The sequence below is a fragment of the Neopelma chrysocephalum genome, unplaced genomic scaffold (genome assembly GCF_003984885.1).
Source record: "Neopelma chrysocephalum unplaced genomic scaffold, ASM398488v2 Primary Assembly neopelma1_147, whole genome shotgun sequence".
Lineage (NCBI taxonomy): Eukaryota > Metazoa > Chordata > Aves > Passeriformes > Pipridae > Neopelma > Neopelma chrysocephalum.
In genome coordinates, this window is record NW_020897809.1 from 5,262,086 (window position 1) to 5,287,219 (window position 25,134).

Here is a 25,134-nt window from a genome sequence, read left to right on the forward strand (position 1 = left end):
ATGTATGGTATGCCAACCTTACCAAAGAAATACATGTATGTCTTCAGACTGCAGTGAGTTAGTTGCAAAATGAACCTTCCAGTCAGGATTTCTTTACTACATCTCACCACAACATCAGGACTCAGATTAATAAAAGATTAATTTATAACTTGTCCATACCTGAAATTCATATCCCAGAAGGTCAATAGGGATTCTGTGTTTCCTAGCATAGTTTTGCATTGCTCCAGTTAGGAAAGCTTGAGTAAAATAGAATCCTGACAGCCAAAAAACGGGGGGCTTCCCTAATTCATACCAATCCTGGAAGGAAAAAAGTGACACATTCAATAATCAGAAAGAGAAATCTCACACTCTTTGACAATTTTCTCCATAACCGTACTCAGAAAATCTAAACAAAGCCTATCCCTCCTTTCCCAATAATCCTTTAACATAAAGGACAAATGATATGAAAAAGCAGATTAACTAATTGGCAGCCCTGCCTCTTGTACATTACCTGTAAAAACTTCAGCCTTGCTAGCAAATCTACAATGTAGCTCCCTAATGGCTTTAGACTTGGGTAGGAATGTTGTGCCCACTTCTCAGGAACTTTTCCAATAAGGAGACTGCCAGACAGAGCCTCCAGCTCAGCATCCATAACAACCAGTCCTTTAATGGCTTTCTTCAGGTTAATTAGTGTAATACGAATAGTTCGGATTAAACTGGAATTAGAAAATATAAATTTTTCACACATTTTGCACGATTTGTAAAACATGACAGTGGCACTGGAAAGAAATTTTAAAAAATTGACTATGGAATCATCTATAGAGCTTGTACACCTAATACATACATACACATACCCACATACATATATATATATACATACACACACACATGTACACACAATTAGCCACATCTGTCAAGTCATGGATTTGCGCAGATTTATTTAAGACTAGGAACAGTAATAATTTCCTTTGTTATCTCTGATATACTCTGTGTTGTTAGGTAAGAGGATAAATTTGGAACTCCAAATCTATCCACCATATACTAAATGAAGGAAAAAGGTTTAGATTCCAAAAGAAGAGGTGGGTAGGGTTTACAACAAGGATAACTTGGAGACTGAAGGCCAGAGAGAATTAGGGAGAAAATGGAGCAGGAAATGTGAAGAGAAAAATAGAAAAGGAGGAGGACAAAGAAAAATCAGAAAGAAGGAATGGAGAGGCATGCAAAGATAAGACAGAAAATTAGGAAACAAAGTCAAAAAAGAGATTAGGGAATCAAATAGAAAAATGAAAGTGATTATAGGTTTGTAATCCTAGGAGAGTAATTGAGCAAATCAGGTCTAGGGAAAAAAGGCATCAGAAAAAAAGGGGGGGAAAGGAAATTTTACAAATGGAAGTATATGAGACAATAAAGAAATATACAGAAATATTTCCATCTATCAAGGGAAAGGTTTCATAAACTAAAACTGTGCATGTATTACAGTTTCTAAACCCTTTACCCTACAGGTCAGAAATATGAGGAAAATAAAATATAATTGAAGATAAAGATGGTGAAAGGGAAAGGGAAGTTTAAAAAAAAAAGGAACATAAAAATATTGTTTGTATTCTCTCTTCCCAGAGCTTCCTCACACTCCCTTCTTCTATCATATATTTTTCTCTTTCAGTACATTTTGCCCCTAGACCGTTTTTCCTGACAGCCATCCTACACTCTGACTTTACACAAGGAGCAATGGTGCTTGGACTGCAGATATCACTGCAGACAATTAGAAGCGAACAAAACAAATGAAATATTTCACACAACAGAGCTTACAGTGTATGATTCACAGAAAATTTTTCCTGCAAATAGAATTATAATAAAATAGAACATTCTTACTGGTTAAATCTTTCCATTTCTTGCACCAGCACAGTGTTCATACTTTCTTCATATCTCACAGGATATTTAAGTAGGCAATTTTCAATGTCAAAATCATTTGGAAGCTGTAAATGACAACGTATTTGAAAATCATTCCATATATTATTATGCAATGGTTTTGATCATTCAAGGCATGCAAATGTGAATATTTGCAGAGTAATAATACCACTAAACTTTCTGATTAGTATCCTATCAATACAGTATTCAGTAATTCAATCTGAATAAAAATGTTCATCTTTTAAAAACCACTTAGACTTTTTAGTATCATGAAAAGTTACGAATCCTATTCAATTTATTAAGTTTAAACCTGTTCATATGAATGAATCAACTGTTCTTCAAGTTCTCTTTGCTCTATTTTCTCTCTCTTTCTCCTGTATTCTACCTATTTAATAAAACTTCTTTTAACTGAAATATGGCTGAGGTATGTTACAGCCACACCAGTTCTAACTTGCACATTGCACTAAATTCTTCCCAGAAGGTTTTCCTTCCAACAGGAAATCCAACAGAAACTTAAGATTGTAGTTAAGGAATTTCTGCTTTGAAAAAAGATAAATGGAAGTCATTTGTATAATACAATACCTTGCTGAGAATATCATCTGCAATTGCATAAAGGGTGCTGTCACCTCCTCCAGAAGCTCCCTGAGTGCCTCCTCCTTGTGTTAAAAGCAGAGATTCAAAGAGGGTCTTAGTTTCCTGAAGATCTTTTGCAATATCCACATTGTCATGCAAGCCAAATATCTCTGGTTGCTGAGTAAAGGGAAGACTCTAGGACAAAATAATAAACATCTGCATGGATAAAGCAGCACACTAGGAATCAGATCCAAGCTTTCTTTAGAAGTCGAGTGAAAAACTACCACTGACTTAACTGCAGGTGGATAAGGACCTTAGCAGCAGGTATTTGCAGGCAATTGCTAGTGACAGAGCCATCACTTCTCACACAGAAAGACATTTCCAAGGAATTCTCGACTATCTATGCTATAGGTCTTCCTACCTACTTACTGATTCCCTCTCAGAAACATTCTGGATCATGGCAAGGATCATACAGGGGTGTTAGGCAAGAAGCCGAGCACACAATTTAATGTTCTGCAAAACCACCTTTCTAAGGCAGAGAAACATTTAAGTATTTCTTTCGTACTGCTTCATCATTGTAACACTTCAAAAGCTTGTTGCTACTTTTTACCTTAATAAACTCAATGTATTCCTCATATGTGCCTTTTGGTGGAGCATAATAGTTGCCACTGGGAGAAAAAGTGTAGTGAGGATTTTCAATGATGTCCGGATTGTAGAAGTCATCCAGCATCGTCAGCAGCAAACGCCTGTCCCAGTCATCTGTCACTCGGCCTCCATAGTTACACTCCCCAGTCAGGTAAGAGACAGCCTCAAAAGGAACATGGCTGTATTCATTGATGAACAGCTGAAACAGAAGACATGGTTGATTCTAGAGACTTGCAAGATCTGCAGAACAACAGTGTGATCTAACAGACTAGAAGGTTGGCAGCTACAGCGTGTGCAAAGCTGCACTTTACGGAGTTTTCTCTGTAAGTGTTGAAAACTCAAATTGTGAAATATTTTTTTTCAGGAAAAAATTACTATTTAAAACAAATAGGAGTTAATAGTTATGAATATCAAAATTACTCAGCAATTCAAGTAATTCTTGAATTATTTACAAGTGGATGGTTTTGCCAGTCTAAACTTTCTAGATGGACACTTTTCTGTGTCATAAACAAAGGTGGATTTCACTTAATTTTTCTCCCAGTCTTCAATACCCTCTGATCTCTTTCATTAACTTCTGTAATTCAGTTGTAACTCTCCTGACTTTTCTACACAGAGCCTACAGAAGATTCAAGGTCAAGTAGTGTTCACCATTTCATCTGGGGGAAGGAGAATAGTCTGAGGTTCTGTTAACTAACAAAAGAAAATTTCTTCCTACAAAGCACCATAACAGGTGACATGGCACTACTTAAAGCACAGTGAGCTCTTATATATGACATTTTAACTTTGATAAAACTCATATACACTTATTATATTCCTTATGTCTATAGGAATCTAAATCTCACGAAGAACAAATCTCTTATTTAATTTGTAATTTTGAATATATTTATAATATGATTAACATTCCTTCTTGAAGTCATTAATATCTATGAACATTTGATGTAACTTCTGTTGTATTGCTCCTTTTGACTACCAGCTGGGCTTCCCAAGGCCAGAGTTACAGGGAGCAATCCATGATTTTACCTGGAGCTGTCTGATACTGATCCGCAAGTCCGATTCATTAAATCCATAGGGTATATTCCAACCCAGAGGCCCAAACTTTCTCCTCTCCTGAACAAGAGCGTGGAAAAAACAAACTCCAAAGAGCAGTTTCTCCCATACCTTTGAGAAAAGCAAAAGAACAAAGCATTGTTGCCCAGTTATTATTAACTAGTCTGTAGCTCCTGCTGGTGTATAACCTGGACAGAGAACACCACATGAGAACCACTCTCTGTCTCAGTACAAGCACAGGGCACCACTGAGTGCTCTGTGGTTCTGTGCCCTGGGAACACATGTACACACAGGCAAGCACATTTAGCCAGTTCCTCAAGTGCCATTACATTCTTCCATGAAAAGGGCAACTGACTTCATCAGAAGTCAAATAGCACCAGATATTTATTTTTAAGGCTCATTAGACAAACATAAAATACAGATGTAATTTTTAATGCGAGTCTTTAGATGCAGTCACACCTATATATAGATAACCCATATCCCTGACTGTTTTTCACTTCCTTCAAGGTAATGAGCAGCTCAGTGGTTCCTCAGGTATCAATAAGACATCTGGGCACTGTAGAGCTCGGTCCCTGGGAGCAAGAAAAGATCTCCTTAGTGTTTCCCATCTCAATGATAGAAACATCACCGTTCAGAGCTCATGGACATTGTGCACTATGTGTGTAACACGTAAGTGATGTAATAAAGCCTAAGAAACCATTTGAAATATTGCCACATGAAATTACCTGGCAGAGGGAATTCTTAACTAATCATCTTTATAATTGCAAAACCTAAACTGACAACCATAGTAAAAAATTTAGCTTTACTAGACAGAAATCAATATATCTGTGAATAAAAAAAAAACAAATCCAAAAACTTCAAGAGATGTGCACATTACCAGCTCCTTTCCAGGGCATCCAGAGAAGAACACAGGATCAGAAATAGGATCAGAGAGAAATGACTGAAGCAGGTTTAACCGGAGACCAGTAGGAGGTTCATTTGTCATCTTCACTCCATTCTGCAGAATGGTTACTGGGAACTAGAAGTAAAATCCAGCAAAACTGCATTCAGAAAGTGTGGAATAGATGCTATATTAACAATATATTCTTACTCCGTGTTTGTTACATAAGTAATTATCTGCAAGAAATTACATTTTAAAGAACAGTTTATAAAAAGTCTCCAATGCATCAAGAAAGACCTTGCTGTAAGTAACAAACCTGTAGTTTAAAATGTTTTTGAGGTATTCAATACATCACAAATAAAATGCAAGATTAAATATTTGAACTTATGTGAAACAAAAACTTGGTGATAGCAAAAATACACCAAATATTACACATTACAGTATCAAAATATCACAAAGGAAATTTGAGATTATTACGTTTATAATTACTTTTTAAATGTCCTTTATTGATTACATTATTTCTTCAAAGCCTCACTGTATTTCAGAGAAGTTCTGCATTATCATCAGCTCATTCAGGTATATAAATATTCCCTCAAAATGCCATCAACTTTTCCTTTCCCCAAGTACAGAATGCTGGGCAATGCACATACCTTTGGTGAAGGGTAACTTGTAAGCCAAAGTCTGAAGTCTGGATGACATTTTTCACTGTTAAGCTCCTCACATATTTTCTCCAGCATTGGCATCCAGGAGACAGCTAAATGACAATTTTGTAAACAAACCCAGGTTCCTTCTTCCATTGCTGTTTCAATCATTTTTGTAGCTATAGGTCCTTGTCCTTGTCCTAATGAGATGGACTGAAACTTATCTCCCACCATCTCTCTGTCATTTGCCAACTTCAGGAGGCCTTGAACAGGAAGCACAAGATTTCAGCATTTCTTCATGAAAAAGAAGTTATGGCAGAAAATAATATATTTAAAAACTTCTATTACAATTTTGTTTACAGGTACTTACAAATTCCCATGGTTAGGGAGTACAGACATTTACTAGTGTGACATGATACATTCAAATCTACTTGCAGAAAGTGCAAAATAATCCTTCTTGTGTATTGAAGGGGAATTTCAAGTCTCTAAACTGAAAAGCTGTTCTACACTACTGTTTTCCCTTTCTGTGTATACTTACTAGACATAGGATCTGCTCCTGGAGATAGCACAAATATTAAGGGGATTGTAGAATTTGAATCTAAGTAACTTTTTGATAGATCAAAAGGTGGTGGTTCTACAAATTTCTTTCCCAGTTTGTCTGTAACAAACGTTGTTATAGCTGGACTAATCTAGTAAAAAAAAGCAAATGCAAATCATTAACATAAACATAGATTAAATAATGTCAGACAAAAATTCTCAGGTGATGCTTGTGGTGTTTGTATTACTCACTTGAAAAACAAAAATAGCATTGATTTTCTTAGTAAAATATGAGGAAAAGCAGATTCATTATTGTAACAGCCACTGCAAACTATGCTACAAAGCATGGAACAGTCTGCAAACACTCCATAACACATCATTTTACCTTGTCTGGTCTTAAGCACCGAAGAACTATAATCTTTTGTAATTCAGTTAATGTATTATTCAATTCTTCTGGTAATGGAAAGCTTTGGGGCTCTTTGCTGTCGTACATTTTTTGCCATTCACCTATATTTTCAGAGACGTGACTCCTAGAGAGAAAAACCCCCACAGTGACTGTAAAAAACTGGATTTTTGTTTTTAACATTTATCAAAGGCCAATCACATTGTATTGTCATATATGCCACTTCATATCTACATCAAAAAATAATCCCACAGTTGAGCTGCTCCATGGTGAATGGTGAAAGAAGCTCTTCCCACCAATCCCCCCATGCTGTTGCCAACAGACTCCACCCGAGAAGTTCCAAGATGACAATAAGTTCTGTCCCTTCCTCCGGACAGCACTGCTTGGACCTTCATAGGTCTGGGTGAATTTTCTGCCTCCAGTATTTCAGGAAAACACCACACTTTAACTGAAGAAAATTACCAGGAAATTCAACCAGGGAAACAAATGTATTTTCCTTCACACGACATGCAGAGTACTCCTCTGCAATGGACAACTCTCAGACTATTTAGAGGCTGGATTATTATACACATTGTTACTAAAACTCCAAAGGGACTGAAACACCAAACACCTCAAATAATTTCTTTTAACAGAGCAGTGTTTCTGCAGTTAGATCCAAATGCACCAAATATTCGCACTCAGCTATTTATATGCAAGACTTGTACAGCCATGCTGGCTCCAGAATTTAGTGTTAAATTCTATTTAAACCCACAGTGAAATTCTACTTACTTCAGGAGATCAGATTTTACCAGAAAAACTCCTTCCCCAGAACTACACTGGAATTCTGCTCTGGCATTCACTGATCCCTTAAAACAGCTTCTGTACCAGAGAGACGTTCTGAAGGAAAAGTTTCTTTAGGCAATGCCTCAAACAGTTTAGAAAAATTGTTTAATGAAATAATATTATAATTAATGATCTGACTGACTGAAATAAGTGAAGAAAACATAATGGTGAAAAAACGGTCTGCTTTTACCCTGTTGGCATTCTGGCACTGATTTGGAAAAAACGTATAGCAACCATTTCTTTCAGCATGTTACACACGTGTTGGTCAAAACCAATTAAGGCCAATTCACATGAATATTTTACTATACCTCAGCCTTTTCATAGCTGGCATTTCACTTGCACGACATAATTCATCCCAGCTCTTGTCTGACAGCCAAGATGGAGCCGGATTTGGATACTCATTCTTGAGACCCACACCCCCAGTTAGTAAGAACATAAACTCTTGACGTTCTATTTCATTATTAGCCCTATATTAAAAAAAAGAGAAAAATATATTCAGTAATAGAGATACAATTTTAAATAATATCAAGTGTTGTTTAAAATTAATTGCACTTCACTGCCACTTAGTAATGCTTCTACTCCATCACTGCCAAGCCACCACCAACCCATGTCCCCAAGTGCCACATCTACATGGTTTTTAAATATCTCCAGGGATGGTGATTCCACCACTGCCCTGGGCAGCCCATTCTAGGGCTTTACAACCCTTTCAGTGAAGTATTTTTTCCAAATATCTGCTTATTTGTTTTTTAAGAGCACAAATATTCCTGATTTTTAAAGGCTTTACAGAAAATGATGGGTTCTGGGAATAGAGTAGCTTTACAAATTGGGCCAGGAAGAATGGTCCATGTACAGACAATACACATTGTAATTAATGGTTAATGTAATTAGCCATTTCCATGATACATCACTAGTTTCTGTTACTAAGAGACTATCCCAAAGTGATCTTACATGAGCAGATTGCAGCAGAGCAGAAACGAGAAGAGCAGCTTGTCAGTCTCAAACAGGGAGCGACACACTTGGCAGTACAGATTGTATGTGAAGTGGTCATTCAGGTACTGAAGTCGCTTCTTCAATATTTTGGATTTATTACTAAAAAGAAAAGAAGGGAGAAACTGAGACTTCAAATTGAAAAAGAGGCAATGAGTTAAGAAATCTCAATCTGTTTAGGGCTGTGCAGGATATATTTTAGATCCATGTGCTCCACAAGGGACTTGGATGCCAGTTTCCCCAAAATTTCAATTACAGTTCATGTCTGATAGCACTTTTAAAAGTCCCAAGCAAAATAATGAGCTGAAATCAATCTGCCACAGTTAAGTGGAGGCACTCAGTGTTCATAATGGAGCCTAGTTCAGAGCCAGAATACATCCTTTCTGTAAGTCTCTTCTCAAAAATAGTTAAATACAGCACATGCTCACAGTCCATGATTCACTTAAACAGTAACTAAAAAGAGCATTTACTTCATTAACAAATCAGATTTTGCCTCAAAAGCCTGTGTTTAAGGAGGTAAATGGTTTCCAAATGGAGAGATAAGAAGAGAATGAAACCACCTCGTTTTCCACCAGGAAGATTCTTTACCTGTCATGAATGGAGTGGATGAAGAGGTTGACAAACCAGCTGAGGGAGTACTGGTACATGGGGTCGATGTTGGCCAGGTCGGCGATGGTGAAGAACAGCACGGCTGAGTGCTGTGCCACGGGCCGATAGGCCTCCCGCGACTCCGCGATCTTCTGCTCCGTCTTCTCTGCAACCTAAATGTCAATAGTAGGGGACAGAGAACAGCTTTCAATATGGTTTGTACAAAGATATTACTACCTAATAACATTCCTAAAATAGTTCTCCGTAACACCAGAGTAAGGCAACTTCCATGTTGCAGAAGGTGCCATCAGTAGGTGATGCCTACGCTGGGTTGGCCCTACCACTGCCTGATCTATTTACCTGTTCTACAGGGGGCAATAATGACAACAAAGGAGGCATAACAGTTTCCATGCACCAAAAGTATCAATCTATCTGCAATATTCAAAAATATGACCGATTGTATTTAAACTCTGTACTTAAATACATTTCATAGGTATTTAAATTGTACTTATTCTACTATAAATCAGCTTTGTACAAAAATACTTTGAATACAAAAAGGTATTTTAAAATTTGGCTATCAGACAAATTCTGAGATTACATTTGATATTCATTAACAAATTTCAGTAAAACAAATATCAGCCTAGAGAAAACACTAATATTTGATTTGTGTAAAATCTATAGTAATTAAAAACGTAAAGAAAAAATCTGTTTTCTCTCATCAATATTATTTAGCTCTCACTGACTTCAGCTGGTATTTTATGTATTAAGAATAACAAAAGAATCTTGCATAGCTATATTAGTCTAATTACTGATTACTAATGTCTTCTTTAATACTTTTTTCTTTTAAAAAGTAGTTCCTTCCTTTATCTTAACATGTTACCTTAACTTCAGAATTCAATATTTTTCACTCAGTTCTTACAGACAGATACAGATGCTTTAAAACATTTGAAATTAATGACTGAAAAAACTACCAGTGAAGATTCTAGAATAGATCCAATTTTATTTCTCTGCACATTTCACAAGTACAGAATTGCTCCTTGTGCTGTGCATCTAACTCAGAGTCCTTCTGCCAGCTGCAAATGTAACATTTAATTTCTAAGTATAGTTAAGGGAAGCACACATACACTCTCCTTACCTGCTGCTTTTTTGTGATCTCATTAGACATTACTTTAGCAGAATCCAAGACCTGGATGGCAGTTTCATCTTCCAGAATATCCCCTTCAGATGAATGTAAAGTTTCTAAAATTTTCTTCTCAATTTCTTTTAGACTCTTTTTATTGGCTGCAGACTGAACAATGAGAGCATTTCTTTCCTCTTCTAAATCTGGCCTAATGAAGAAAAACACAAACCACAAAATCAATCAATGGTCATCTTCCACTGCCTGCAAAAGAAGCCCATGAAAATGACTCCCTCTTCCTGCAATAAGTAATTGTGAATATTCTCTTCAGTTTAAGTAAGACTTTGCTCTTCAACATCTATTTATGATTGTGAGTAAAGATTTACTTCCATTCAGACTTTGGAAACAATGGTCTAATCTTTACTGTCCCAGCGTTTTGCAAACGACAATCCATCCTACTTTTCCTTTATCATATCTCTGCTGCCTGAAAAAACACCATAGAACATCCAGAACCAGTTTACACATTTTTTAGCAAACAGAGTTTAGCCCAATTGCACAGACATGTCTGTACAACACCATACTACTACTCAGTATCTCTGTGAGGGTTCCAATATGACCCATAATCACTTTCAGAGGTACTTTGTATTTATTTCCTACAAATTTAAAATGAAATATTCATAATTCTGCATCCTTGTCTGGCAGTTTTGGCACATTGCAAAAACAACAATAATGATTTGAACTTCAAATAATGTTTGCATGGTTTTCTAATATTCAAGGAATATTTCAGGAGACAATTGCCATGAAAAACCAATGATTTCACATCTGCTATATTTACCTACCCCACAGTAAACAAGACAATCTGGGGTTTTTGTAAGCTATTACTGAGCAACATTTACACCATGTAACATTCATTTTGCTATGCAATAAATTAATCTCTCATATCCTTGGAATTACGACATATAAAAATTTAATGGTCATTTGCCATACAGAGAGACTCACCTCTCCTCTGCTACGACAATACCCAGCAATTGGTCTTCAAGTCCCTCTGGTGTTATCATAAAATTCAGTAATAAAACTTTTGTAGCAAGTTCAGGCATATAATGTGGATTTCTTAGTTTTGTGGTAATAAAAAACTTGAAATCACTGGAATATTCAATAATAGACTCACCAAGCCTGATACATTCCATGCCTCCTAAAATTAAGAGGAGAAATGTTAAAAAAAAAACTTATCTACTCCAATTATTTACAGGAAACCCCCCCAACTTTTTGCATTAAGTAAAAGCAAACTTCTTGTCAGTGACAAATTTCCTGAAAAGTAAAAATCAATAAACAAATCTGATAATCTGAAAAGTTCTCAGCAAATTCAATGGGGCCACATTTTACTCTTAGCAGGTGAAACCAAGTCAATCCAATGACTACTGTACTTTCAATTTGCATATACAAAATAAAATTAGGGATGGTAACAGAGAATTGTGGAATTATTGTCATATATTATATCCTTACAGACTACTTTTTCCTTGAGTTACCTGCCTGAAAAAAGGAGAGGAAACTACCAAAAAAAAAAAAAAAGAGAGAAAAAAATAAGTGTTTAAGCTTTACTTTCCTTTTTTTTTTTTTAATTATGAACATGAAAACCAGTAAACTATATAAGAAGGAAGGAAAACATATTTGTCTTTATCTGCATTTTTCTGTCATTTTACAGGAGGAAAATAAAAGTTGAAAACCAAATTCATAGCTACTTAGCAAGTGTCAAAGAGAAGAAAATTGTGCCTTAAGCAAAATGCCTCGACAGCTTTTCTTGATTTGTACAGCATTTAGCAAATATTACTATAAGCCTAAAACACACGAAAATGAACAAGCAAAACAATTTCATTGACAATGTTCCATTTGCAGAATTTATTTAGTCTCCTATAGTGACAAGGTGGAGGTTTTCACATAAAACCACTATTGTGGTAGAGGGGAATGACAATTAATAAAAAATAAAACTTGAGGCTGCTGTGAAATTCCCCTTCCCTTGCCACAGGCAGTGCTAAGTCAGAGAGCACCATGGAAACCATCAGACAGTACCAGAGACTACGAGCTGGACAGGAATGAAATACACTTCAGGGTTCCAAATTAATGTTGCTGTACCTTGTTTAAAGGTCTGTTTAAGCAGCAGAGGCTCAAGAGATGGGTCTAGTTCCTCTCCAACGTTTTCCAGCAGCAGTGGGGTCCCAAACTGGATGCAGTTCTCCACGGTTCTCATATAATCCGTGTCGCTGATCTTGATAACATTCAGACGGTTTTCCTTCTCAAAATTCTTGACCCATTTATTTGCTTGCCCTTGAGGATCAATCATTAATGGCCTAGAACACAAGAGAAAGTTTCTCAGTGCTTGCAGGAGCTTTTCAAAATTTTAAACTTTTTCACGTGTTTCTGTGTCAGGTTGTCGAGGAAGAAGTGATACAATTTTGATTATGTTGTTTTAAGAGATTGGTGTAAAATGGATGTGCAGGTGTTTTATCATCATTTGAAAAGTAATAGCAAAAATAGTTTCAAAAGTTGCAAAACTGTTTATAACATTTTTCGTAAAATACACATATAATACATATAATGCAGAATTCTTGTAAAATCTTGTTCTGCCTCTCCTCTGGAATTCTCAATATTTATAATCTATTAATTTTTACAGATATTGAGTTTCTTCCCATATGTTTTTTCACTTTAAAAAAATTAAAATGAACAATTATTTGGAATTTAATCTGAGATGCTGGTATTTCAGCCAGTGTAAGACTGGAAATGTAAGCAGGGTGGGGAAAGGCGATAATATTTTAATTTTGTAGAATTTGTAAATTTTGTAAATTTGTTCAACAGATTTGTCCCCCTTTGCATGTGCTGCTTTTGTCTATATGTATGTATTTTATTTAGTCAGGTATAAAAGATATCAAACACTTCCTCTAACTGCACCTTCAGAGAACTAAGCAATATTCTAAATATGGAATTACACATTGTCAATCTGAATCTGTCACGAAGACTAATTCTTAAGTGAACAAAGATCACAAGAACATTACTAGAAAATTCTATATTCTTATATTTTCACTGAGTGCAGATTATTTGCAGACAGATAACACAAGTTTTCATATAATGCAATACATATCATCTTTGAAATAATATTTCAATTGGAATTAAAAAAAAAAGTTGTTAAAGGTCCTAAAAGAATTCTTTCTATATAGATGTGAGTTTCCCACAAAAAAATTGCCTATAAAAGATAAAATTCTCATCTGATAACCTTGTAACTGTAAGAACCTGACATGACTGTGGGATCTGGAACCTTTAATGTACATAACCTGAATCCTACAATTAAACATGTAAAGAATGAGAAATTTGGTGCAGTTTAAAAACAGATTATTCTAGTAACAAAGTAAAATATTAAACAAAATTAAAAAGGGAACAACCTCCAACAACTGTATCTAAGAGCACTGCTTCTCCTGAGAGGAAAGCTTTCAACTACATACACAAATCTCTAAAGTGTTATCCCTCTTACATTTCACAGGAGAGGGATATAAAGATTTCACTCCTGTTTTCAATTGCTTTGCTCTGTGGAAGTTAGATTGTCTCCAGATATTAGTTTTCTTTTTCTAAAAAAGGGGAAACTTGTTTGGATTTGAAAATTAAACCTTTTTGTCACCTACCAACGTCTTGAATTTTCAACAATGACTCCATTGTCTACAGAAAACGCATCAGTTGGCAAACCAGCAATATTCCAGGCTCTGATTTTTATTGGGTCACCAAGATTCTGACTCAAAGAGAAATCATCAGAACAAGGGATATTTTTTTCCTGTAAAAGAGAAAAAAAAAAAGAAAAAAAGAGAGAAAATCCTATTTCTCTTTATTCTGTGTTTCTTTACATCTTTTATTGCATGCCACTTCAATCCAAAGTGACAATGTGCATTTCCTTTTATGAGTCCAAAGTAGGTCATATATAAGCAAAAATCCTGGGAAAAATAAAACCATGGTTTCAATAACTAACTACATTTCCCCACTGAATATTTACTCTTTCTTGATTTGTCCAATTTTTGGTACATTTTACATGTGGGTGTTTTGTTATGCAAAGTTTTGACAATGTATTACCTTCAGAAACTCGTACAGAGCTGGAAATCATCTAATTAATGTGTCTTTCATTAACTCACTACAGCAATCCAGTGCTGATTTGTTACTGTTTAAAGTCACAATAAGTGACTCCAAATCACTTGATTTATGAATTATGGCATTTGTATAGCTATGTTGAAACTCTCCCTTAGTAAACAGAATAATCCACCATTTAATTAACACACAAATAAGTGACAGTGTAAGTTACAGAAATTCTTTTACATTACACATAACTGCATTTTTAATGTAATTCTTTCATTTAAAAGCAAAATATAGAAAACACTGAGATTTTACTTAAGCAAGAATCAAGCCTTACAAAGTCCATGATGTGCTCTGACTTCTGACATGCTACTGTAAGTGTAAATGCACTGATTTAATTAAATTCAAATCCAAAGAATATTGGATCAGCAGAGTTGATCCCATTGGTCTTAACGAGGTTTGCTGGGCTAACGTTAAATAAATGGCAAGGCATTTTTGAAGCCTTTTGCAGCAGTCTGAAAAAAAGCAAGCACTTATTTAAATCTAAGATAACCTTCTAACCTGGCACAGTTTGCTCCAATCTTTGGTACATTCTTGTCGAAATGCAGCAGTAAAAGCTCCCAGATATGCTATTACTCCAGCTGATACCAGAACATCACCTGTCAGATTATCATATTCCTCTTGAAGATCTTTTGCAGCTTTATCCCATCTATGACAAGCAGAATATAAAGAAAAAAATGGTGCTGAAACCTCCACATTAATGACATGGATGTTGAAACAACTGTTTGTTGTTATTCTTCAACTTCAGGTAGAGAATATGAAAACCTCATTTATGTATTCTATTCTCATGTTGAGGAATTCCTCCATAATTCTGATGTTGCTGCCCATATTTTTACATTACAAACAATTAGGAATATTTCAAGATCCCAAGCATTCTTAAGCACTACAGTCCTCAGATAGATATACAGCGTTAAAGGCTCAGAGAATGGAAATTCAAATTCTATTCCTACAGTGGTTGTTAAATCTGACATTTGAACTTTAATCTGACCTTGTTTTCTCTCCACCAAGGCCTCCAATCAACTTCTCCGCTCGTTCCAGTTTTTTGGCACACAGATCAACCTGGAATTCTAAACGAGCCTTTTCTTCAGTCTTCTCAGTGAAGGTTTGTTCCAAAGCAGCCAAACGACCTTCAACTTCTGCAAGTTCTGCCCTCTTCTGATTCAGGAGTGTCATTGTCTCTGCCAAGGACTCCTCGGCCACTCTCAAACGCTCCTTCTTGGGTTCAATCTCCTACTCAGTTACAACAAAGACACAAATGCTTGGAGTATGTTTTTGTAACTTAATATCAAATACAACGCCTACGGAGGATTCCATAGCATGGAGGGACTGGGATCAAAAACACACCTTTGACACCCTGTGATACACTTCCATTCCCTTAATCCATTTGCATAAACCCTCTGCTGCCGAGGAAGCTTTAGCCACCACTTGTGGATCAAACTCTGGATTAGTCAAGTATTCAGTCCGAATCTTCTGCATGACGGCTTCCTGGGTAAGGAAAGCATCAGAGCTCAGCAAAGTCTCGGGCCTGACACTTGGAAATCAAACTGACTGATGGTCATTTCTCTACACAGTGAAATAGGAAAGAATCTTTCAGTATTAACCGTTGGAGAAAACACTGCTAACTCATTTCTTTTGGTCTTCCTGTTGCTATTTGTGGTTTTTTCCTGTTTTCATCCTAATCCTGTCCTTAGCCTTTATAATTGTGCTTTTACTACATCTCCCATATGGCAGCTCCCTAAGTGCTAAGAGCATTACAGTCACATAGAAGCCTTATTTTATGCTCTCCCTCATGTAAAATACATTAAATTTCATGATTTGCTATCTTTTTCTCAAGACACAACTGTTTGCAGGTTCAGAAGAAACAGGACACAGCTCTCCATGCCACTTCAAGTAGACTTCTGGAATGCTTTTTAAAAAGATGTTGTAGTCCATAAAGTTTACATGAGCTTAAGAGGACTAGAGAAATTACACAAGAGAGATCCACTGAAAGCTACTAAACACACAGAAACTACATCTAGCTTTGGAAGTCCTTCATTTAAAGTGCCAGAGGCTGAAAGAATATTTTGAGAAATTATCATATATACTGTTCCCACTCACAGAGTCATAGAATATGGGAAGGGACCCACAAGGATCACTGATTCCATCTCTTGGCTCTGCACAGGACAACACAAAAAATCCCACCGTGTGCCTGAGAACGTCGTCCTAGTGTCTCATGAACTCTGGCAGCCTTGGTGCTGTGCCCACTACCCTGGGGAGCCTTCTGAGATGTCACATACAAGGCTCACCCTGAGGAAGTTTGGCTCACTTGCCATGACCACACCCACTCTACAGAGATACCCTATCACATTGTAACGATCCCTGCTGATAACAGAAGCTGACTAGATTGGACAAATGAGGTCTCTAATATAGAATTTTCTAACTACTTTTTCCCCGCAAGAAGGTGTTTATATGGTAAAAACCACTGAAAAAGCCTTACTGGAAGAGGGCTCTCGGAACAGCTTTTCAGGTCCCTTAAGAAATTGATGTTGCCAAGCATTTTCTGGCTCACAGTCCAGTAATCCAAAATCTACAGAACACAGTAGGAAATACCTTTTCAGGCTTTAAAACATACACACAAACAAAAAATGACAAACCTCTTTTATTTCAAACTCATGCATATCTAATACTGATGACCTTGTGTCTGCTTGAGAAAAATAATGAAGCAGAAAGTCCACCAGCTCAAACATTTCCTTCAAATCATGTTTATAGCCAAAAAGTAAGCAGGGTCTCTGGAAAGTTATGTGTTATCTATTATCAATACATGAGTCAAGCAAATTAAATGTGTTCTCTTGGCACATTATAAAATTTGGAAAACAGGGAATTCTGAAAGTTTTCAGTAGAATGATGGACAGAGGCCATAAGTAGTTGTCTACTTTAATGGACCTTGGGGGATCTTGTCTATTGGGCAAGTGTTGAGAAGAACATGAATTACATTTTTTTTTCCAACTGCCATTTTACCTTGCCTCCAGCCCCTGAAGGATTTGGAATTTTCTCAGGTTTTTTTCCCATTATGACACAGACAGCAGCCATGACAAGTTTGACACCAGATGGAGGATTTTTCATTGTTTTGACAACTGCTATATCAGAAGGCTAAAATAAAAAATACATGTAGAAAATTGTGACAAATATTATGTCTTTGTCACCACTCAGTAAATGAACTGAGAGAAACAAAGACAAATTATAACACCATTACCAATGAATGTAACTGGTAATAGAGGACTTTTAGAAAGGATGAGACAGTGTTAGCATAAAATTAACAATATCCATCAATGTATACTATGCATCAATGCATCCTATCCTATGATTAAATAAAGTTATGTTTTAAAAAGTACATGTCAGAATATTTTTGATACACTTCTGTGCCATCTAAGACATCTTGTATTCTTCTAAACTACTACTAAAATATCTCTTACTTTACTAAATTCCCGCAGGACTTTCTCAACAATACAGCTTTCTGATCTTATGTAAGTCATGACAAGGACAAAACCTTCAGACCAAAGATCCAGAGAATTCTTAGTCACAAACAAATGCTGTGTTACACACTGGTGATCAACACTGACTCAGCTGAAAGAGGAAATTCAGCTGATACCACTGTTGGTCATCTCAGGTTTTGGTTACTTTTCCCAAAAGTGGGCTTTTCTTCAAATAAACAGTTTTTTAAATGCTCAATAGTCTGAGTATATAAGAGGAAACGGGCTGAACAACAACTGTACAAGGCCTCTCCTTTGCCAAAACTGAGGAAATGTAACACTTGAATTATTTTCATTTTAGTGCAATCATTCCCAAATAAATGGAAGAGTTAAATAACACTTTCAAATGCTGAAGTTTAGATCAGCTTGCCTTCAAAGTGTCAAGAGCACCAATTGCAGCCTCCAGGACAGGTATTGCCTGTGCCAGGTCACTCTCACATTCATTTTTCAATGCCTGAGCTTCTTCAGCTTTTTCTGTAGCAATTTCTTCATCTACTTTTACAACTTTTCTTTTTTCTTCTACTTCTGCAGACTCTACTTCTATTATCTAAGGAAAAAACCACATGAGTAGGTTTTATGTTGTATCTTAGAGTAAGAATGTCATTTTCTTTTGGTTCTAAGGATATAAGCATAAATAATGGCAAGTTTCACAATATTGCAAACTCTTAAACAAGAACTGAGCTTAAAAGCCTCAACTCTTACTTCCTGGAAGTCGCATATCAGTGACATCGGTACACACATACTTACATTAAAAGCCACAAAGTTCTATTTGTATAACTCTACCTTCATCATTTTTGCGTTTTCCACTTTAGCCTCTTCCAGTTTGGGCTGCAGCTGAACTAGTTCTTGTCTCATCTCAGCAACCTATGCATATGCAGAAGAATCAGGCAGGATTCAGAAGGGTCAAGTACCATTTCCAGGAATTTCTGTAAGACCTAGATTTTACCTAATGACTAATTTATTGACAGAAGGATGTAATAGTTTTGAATCAAAACATTTCTGAGACTTATTTTTATCTCATGTACGACATCTGATTCTGAGAACTATGTTCACCTGTTAACCGTCCAGGAAAGAGAAGCTCTGTTCATTTACTGCTTAGCAATATATGCTTAGAGATGTATGGCTTCTAGCACAAGGAAAGAAAAGGCAAAATACATTTCTTACAGTTTTACTGTTGAAGATTGAGTTAAACAAAATCTGAAGTTACACTTTTGATTGACTTCCCCAGGAAAAGACCTGCATTTGACAAACATTTTCTATTTTCAGTTCCATATTTGTCCTACCTCACCTGTAACTCAGCAAAAGCTAGTTTTTCTAGTCCATTCACATATTTTTTCTTGGCTTTCATTACACTGTCTCGTTTCTCAGTAAGAAGTCTCTGAAACGCAGCAATAAGCTCAAGATAAGAAGTAGGAGTAACATAATTGTGGCGTCCCAGACTTTGCAAGAACCTATTAAAAAAAATAAAAAGCTAAGAGTAACTTTAAGTTTTGATTAATTTTTTTAGTTTATTGTTGGCACAGCTATGTAACTGTTTGTTGAATAATAGGAATAAACAATTTCAACAATTTTAGATGATGTTTTTATGCAGGCAGATAGTTATGTTAACTTTTAATATAGAAATGAGTGGTGATTAAACTCGATCACCCACTATTTTATTGATTAATGGTTGTTTTCAAAAGAAACAGACTGACCTTTCAGAGAGTGCCAAAACTGAAGTATGAAAGTATTTACAGATGGGCACAACTCCCTGACGCTCAGTGTCTGTGAGCTCAAGTGTTTCTAAGAACTTACTGGCCACACGCTCAAGGGCATCTTCAGGCCATGGCTGAGGGAGAAGTAAGGAGAAAAGAATTTTTAGAATTCAACTGTTGGCAGTCTTCATACTTAAAAATCAATTTTTACCATTCAAAACACCAGAATGAGACACACTAGTCCCAGCTGTGTCTGAAGAATAATGAACTGATATGAGAGTTAACTCAGGCAGCAAGGTTACCATCCATGCAATATTTTCTGGCATCTCCAGGCTGATGTTCTAGTTCAAAGCTACACAGTGTCATTCTATCCAATCATTTCTGTATCTGTTGTCATCCTTTGGCAGAAAAATCAATTGACATCAACACTGGGCAAAGCTCTAGAGCTGACTGTGCTTTAGTGAGAGCAATACTGCTCACAGTAAGGAACTCTCCAAGTTTTATTCTGCTATAATAGATCTACAAATTAACAGTAGGATTTGTATTTGTTACTCATGCCTACAATGAATGATCTGCTTAACAGGCAGCAGCAATTAAGATCATTTTACAGTCACACTGAAATGGTTTCACCAACCCTTTAAAACATACACATTATGTAGTAAAATGACAAATTACCATCATGAAACTAAGACTATTCACTACTTCAGAAATTTGTAGTAGAAAAATCTAAGTTTATTTAGTTGCAGAAACATTGAGATCACACATCAAAGAGCTCCAAAAAAATTACAGGAAATGCCTACGATTTTAAAATTCTGAAAAACAAGGAGCACTTCTACAAAGAAGACAAAAGAAAGTCTAATGGGCATAAAAATATAGAATGTTAGAAAATGGAAGCAGCTTTTTGAGGAAACAATACAAATGTTTTCCCATACCTGGAACCAATCAATGGTACAGCAATTGATGAGCGATGGGAACTGTCTCAGCCGGTTGCGGAAGGCGTCTCCGATGGGGCTGAACGCCACCACAATGTGGAGATTTTCTTTGCAGAAGTTCACAAAATATGCAAACAAGGCCAAGGGACTGAAGTCTTCACCTTTACTGTCAGTCTGAACTACTGCACGAACACCCTTACAGATAATGTAGAGCATAAAAAATGTTCTATCATTTCTCATTAAGTCCATCTGAAGTCCTACAGCAATCCTGTTAGTGACAGCATCACCATGACATGAAATCTTTTATTGTAAATGAAACAGGCAAAATAAAATAGAAAACCAGAACAAGTAGTAAATACTCCTTGAGTAAATACTCCTTGAGTATTGATTGTACTATTTATCTGTGACTCTGACAACTCACTCTAGAAATGATCGTATCTGCTGCCTTTGAGCAACTGAGAATAGATCAGAACAAAACCAAAAAATCCATCCCAAGATGAGTTTCAGATGGATAAGACAGGCTAAGATGAGACAGAGGTTTAAGACACATTCTGAAAAATCAAAATGCATAATTAGCTCCCTGATGAAATAAAACCCCAAATCTTTCAATCATAAATGATAACTTTTTTAGCTTTAATACTATATTAAAATAATCTGTAATTACCTAACTGGAGAGGAAGACTTAAGTTTCAAACATCAAAACAAACTCCATTAATTCATTTAGCACAAATAGTAATCTCTCAAAACAAGAAGAAACCTGAATATTTGAAATTAAAATCTACTTCATAGAAGTATTATCCTCAATTAATTAACAATCCTTGAAGCACTGACTGTAAAGCTCTAAAACTCAAATTACTCTTCCACAGAGGCATGTATACTTTACCTAATTCCACGATTAAAATAAATGACAAAAATTAGTTTAATAACAATAGAATTAAAGTGGAATTATTTTGATGGAGCAGATTTAAATGAGTAAAAACCCGCTTTGTTACTGCTGGCATGTTATGGGTAGCTACCAAGTTCTAGATACATCCATTGAATATGTTAATAAAAACTATTTTTTTTTTAAATTTGCCTGAGTACATTGCATCTTTACTTCCAAGCCTAACTTCATGGAGCACCTTTGCCCAACTTCTCTCTGAGTAGAAGTGTCAAGACTATGAAATTCTAAGAGGGCCCTGCTACCCTAATCAGTAAAGAGGCCATTGACAAAGGTAGGCCATGTTTTCTTATAAAAATGTCTTTGCCCTCAACTGTCTAATGAAAACATTATGTACATTCTTCTCCTGCACAATACACTACAAAAATAAGTGCGGCCACAGGGTATTAGTGAACAATCCAAATTCTCTACAAGCAAAACTTAATGGGTTTGTGAACAGAATGCCAGGGCAGACTAAAGTTATTGGTTGGCAATAAACTACTTCATAAGTTTACTAATAACTGCTTGATTTATCCAAGGTCTCAAAAAGAAGTCAGAATTAAGTGCAAATATCCCAAAACCATGCTTCACACTAAACTGACAAAATAGCTGAAAAGGGAGGTGAAATAAAGAGTTTCTAAAGATACCTCTGTAATTTCTTGTTTTTCATCTGCTGCAAAAAGATTGGGTACCTCCCCAGTGTTGAGGACACTGTCAACATCTTCTAAAAAGCTTTCTTCTTTAATTTGTGCATCTGTGATTAGAAATACAGTTTTCAAGCCTTTTACACCTGCACTCTTCAGAAGTCTCTGAAAACACACGACAGTTAAAACATTGTACATTCAAAAACATTCTTCCTCAAAATTGAGGTAAAATGTAGACAGGTTATTAATACTCACTTTCAGATCTTCTCTCCACTCATTTGTACCATAGGTCTTCGAAATCTCTGGTTGAAAAACCCACATTCTTGCCATGAATGCTGCCAGGCGAGTCAAGGACTGCCGGCCACTCCCTCCCATTCCAACCAACAAGGCATTGCCCCCTGGCTGCTTCAGGACCCGGCTTATCCGAGACAGATGTTCCAACATGTACCTACATGGGAAATGTGCCTATTACCAGAATGGCACAAACACATTTACATTTATGCACCTATAAAGCTGTGAAACAAATATGAAACAAATAAAGAAGTAGCATCTCCAAAAAAAATTTCTTAATGTGGGGTGTGGGGGAAGCTGAGAGGAAGAAGAAGAGAGTGGGTATGCACCACAAAATAAAATAAAACTAGCGATTTTTCTACTATACAAATATCAGTCCTTAGCTAAATTACTACAAATTACTAAACGGAATAGGCAGTGGTAAGAACAGGAACACTATAAGGATAAATGCAACAAAGGAAACAAAAATCAGTAATTCTCTACTTCAAAATCATAGCAGTATTGCCAGTTCTAACTTTCTTAAAGATCTTTTTAAAGTAACCACTGGGGGAAAATGGGTTACATCAACAAACATCTCCTTTCCCCCTCCCTCTGACTGTGCTTTATAACTTATATGTGAATAGACATTGGAACAACACCTTTAGAAAGCAGGACCTGCATATACTGAGAGTCCTTGTGGAAATACAAGCACAGGTTACCAGGGAATGTGCAGGAAGGTCTACAGGACATCGCCTGCTGAAGCACAGGGCATGGGGGAATTAAAGCAAGCTGAGTACAAGTTAAAAATGGTTTCAAAAACACTTGCAAGCATTTCAAGAAAGATAAATTCTTGTTTATTTTTACCGGTTAGAAAAATAAAGAATCAAATCCAGATGTTATTCATGAGATTGAATTCTAAGGCTACAGTCAAACATGTTCTCCTGGCTGCTATTCAGTGAGGTCACTGGGACATTGCTTCTACACTCAGGAACTGGCCTCTGATCAGAGGCTGCCAGCTCTTCAAACTCCCAGCCTAGCTGGATAGACAGGTACTCACAAATCCAGCTTGACAAAATGACCTAGACTAAAATAAGCTGCTATTAGAAGAGTTTAAATTAATCCTAATCACATTCATGAAGTATCTCTGCATGTCAAGTCACGCTGGCAAACAGGAAGAGGCAGTAATCTCCAGCAATGGGGAGGAGAAAGGATTTGTGACCTCCTGATCTGTCTTGGTTGTAGCTCTGCCTGATCACAAGTTAAGGTGACAATAGGGGCCTGCAGAGTCTAGAATTCCCCAGGATTAGCTGCAGCACCAGCTGGGTACGTGCCAAACGTGGGGCAGGGCTGTGCTGCATAACAACAGAGCAGACAGACAGCCATGACTGTGCCACATCCCGCTCCTAGAATCCTTGTCTTTGGGAAATGAAAGGCCAGTGGCTACAGGCAGAAGTACAGCACCTACCTGACTCGGTGCATAACGTTTCTGCAACAACTAAAGAAAATATTCAAATCCCCTCCTTAGGAGAAAATTTTCTCATTATTTATTTTCAGGAAGAAAAAGCAGAACCATAAGAGAAAAATCAGTTTACTTTCATCCAAAAAGGTGTAACACCATAAACAGTTTTATGGACACATTAAGGGGAGGAGACGTACCAAAAACCACAGTCCACAAAATTGAATATACTGAATAATCAACTACTGCTTAAAGCTCTTAATAATACAGATCACACACACCTGAAAACAACAAGGTTCATTCTTGTTTTTTGGGTTTGATTATATTCATCCAGACACTGCTCCACAACATCACCGAACTCCTCAATGCTTGGAACCTCAATATAAAGTCTTTCATCTCCCTCAAGTTCTGGAACCATGTAGTCACCAAAACACAAACTTCTCATGTTTTCTTCTGTTACCTATGGTAAATATGCAGCAAATTATGTAGTGATGTTTAGTATTGAATTCCTCATTGGAATTTTATAAAAAAAAGGAGAATTTAGACAAATACTCCAGACACAAGAAAAAGCACTCCAGAATATTTTGACTCACTGAAAACACCCACCTCAAAATTCTTAATTTGTTCTTGAGAAACAATCGGCTCAAACAGCCACTAACAATCTCATAATCATGAGCTTCAGAGTACATCAAATTTATACAGATGTATATTATGAAATGGGCAACTAAGACCACAAAGTCATTTCTTCTATATGCCAATGAAATTACAGGGGAAGAAAAAAAATGAAGAAGAGAAAAAAGGAAGACAAGCATAAAATATAACATGATTATATGACATAATCACAGAATGCTGTTTGCCACACAGTAACTCAGTCACAAGCTAAATTTAAAGAGGGAATGTCTCCTGCTGTAAATCAGATCTCTGGAGGTCCATTTAAGAGTATCAAGAGAATCAAACTTTCAAGCACATTTGATCCAAAATTTCACCTGTGATCGAGGAACTTTCTAGTCCTAAATTGGTAAGAAAAGCAATCATTTTGCCACAGGTTAAATGTGATACTCACAGGTGCCTTTCCTTGCTTCAGGTGAGCAAAAACTGAATCAAAGGTTTCTTTGAAGTGTTCTTTCACAATATTTGTCACTAGATTGAACAACCAGGCTCTATCATCGTCTTCCACCAGACGGTCATAGAAGACACGGAACACCTCATGGACAAACAGCCGAATCATTACACGTTTGTTTTCCACGGAATTTTTCTTAATGAGCAAACAGCCGTGGATAACACGGGAAAAGTCACGCAGGTTGAATGTATAATGAGATTTGGCCGGTGTGGGCAGAAGATTTTTGATGGCTTTCTTGTACACCTTCAGATAATAACAACAAAGAACAACAAAATCAACAAAACAGTTAACAGTGACTATGT

The 25,134-nt window shown here is 36.4% G+C and overlaps 1 protein-coding gene across 4 annotated transcripts in view; it reads right to left on the reverse strand.

Moving 5' to 3' along the window:
- The window catches only part of DNAH12 (dynein axonemal heavy chain 12), a 61,971-nt gene that overhangs the window by 2,477 nt on the left and 34,360 nt on the right, over nucleotides 1-25,134 (reverse strand). For 3 of the 4 annotated variants that reach the window (XM_027700441.1, XM_027700440.1, XM_027700442.1), the window contains 31 exons: nucleotides 24,776-25,075; nucleotides 23,994-24,172; nucleotides 22,242-22,434; nucleotides 21,990-22,151; nucleotides 20,424-20,618; nucleotides 19,492-19,625; nucleotides 19,086-19,248; nucleotides 18,581-18,661; nucleotides 18,168-18,344; nucleotides 17,286-17,417; nucleotides 16,765-16,854; nucleotides 15,633-15,773; nucleotides 15,277-15,518; nucleotides 14,790-14,937; nucleotides 13,793-13,938; nucleotides 12,255-12,469; nucleotides 11,124-11,316; nucleotides 10,143-10,335; nucleotides 9,008-9,180; nucleotides 8,381-8,521; nucleotides 7,741-7,899; nucleotides 6,593-6,737; nucleotides 6,209-6,359; nucleotides 5,680-5,933; nucleotides 5,027-5,167; nucleotides 4,123-4,260; nucleotides 3,068-3,301; nucleotides 2,467-2,652; nucleotides 1,849-1,952; nucleotides 491-695; nucleotides 160-297 (listed from right to left, as the gene is read on the reverse strand). In XM_027700441.1, the coding sequence (XP_027556242.1) occupies nucleotides 160-297; nucleotides 491-695; nucleotides 1,849-1,952; nucleotides 2,467-2,652; nucleotides 3,068-3,301; nucleotides 4,123-4,260; nucleotides 5,027-5,167; nucleotides 5,680-5,933; nucleotides 6,209-6,359; nucleotides 6,593-6,737; nucleotides 7,741-7,899; nucleotides 8,381-8,521; nucleotides 9,008-9,180; nucleotides 10,143-10,335; nucleotides 11,124-11,316; nucleotides 12,255-12,469; nucleotides 13,793-13,938; nucleotides 14,790-14,937; nucleotides 15,277-15,518; nucleotides 15,633-15,773; nucleotides 16,765-16,854; nucleotides 17,286-17,417; nucleotides 18,168-18,344; nucleotides 18,581-18,661; nucleotides 19,086-19,248; nucleotides 19,492-19,625; nucleotides 20,424-20,618; nucleotides 21,990-22,151; nucleotides 22,242-22,434; nucleotides 23,994-24,172; nucleotides 24,776-25,075 (5,253 nt within the window). The remainder of the gene's footprint in view (nucleotides 1-159; nucleotides 298-490; nucleotides 696-1,848; nucleotides 1,953-2,466; nucleotides 2,653-3,067; nucleotides 3,302-4,122; nucleotides 4,261-5,026; nucleotides 5,168-5,679; nucleotides 5,934-6,208; nucleotides 6,360-6,592; nucleotides 6,738-7,740; nucleotides 7,900-8,380; nucleotides 8,522-9,007; nucleotides 9,181-10,142; nucleotides 10,336-11,123; nucleotides 11,317-12,254; nucleotides 12,470-13,792; nucleotides 13,939-14,789; nucleotides 14,938-15,276; nucleotides 15,519-15,632; nucleotides 15,774-16,764; nucleotides 16,855-17,285; nucleotides 17,418-18,167; nucleotides 18,345-18,580; nucleotides 18,662-19,085; nucleotides 19,249-19,491; nucleotides 19,626-20,423; nucleotides 20,619-21,989; nucleotides 22,152-22,241; nucleotides 22,435-23,993; nucleotides 24,173-24,775; nucleotides 25,076-25,134) is intronic. The other variant, XR_003536960.1, reaches the window with a different exon arrangement.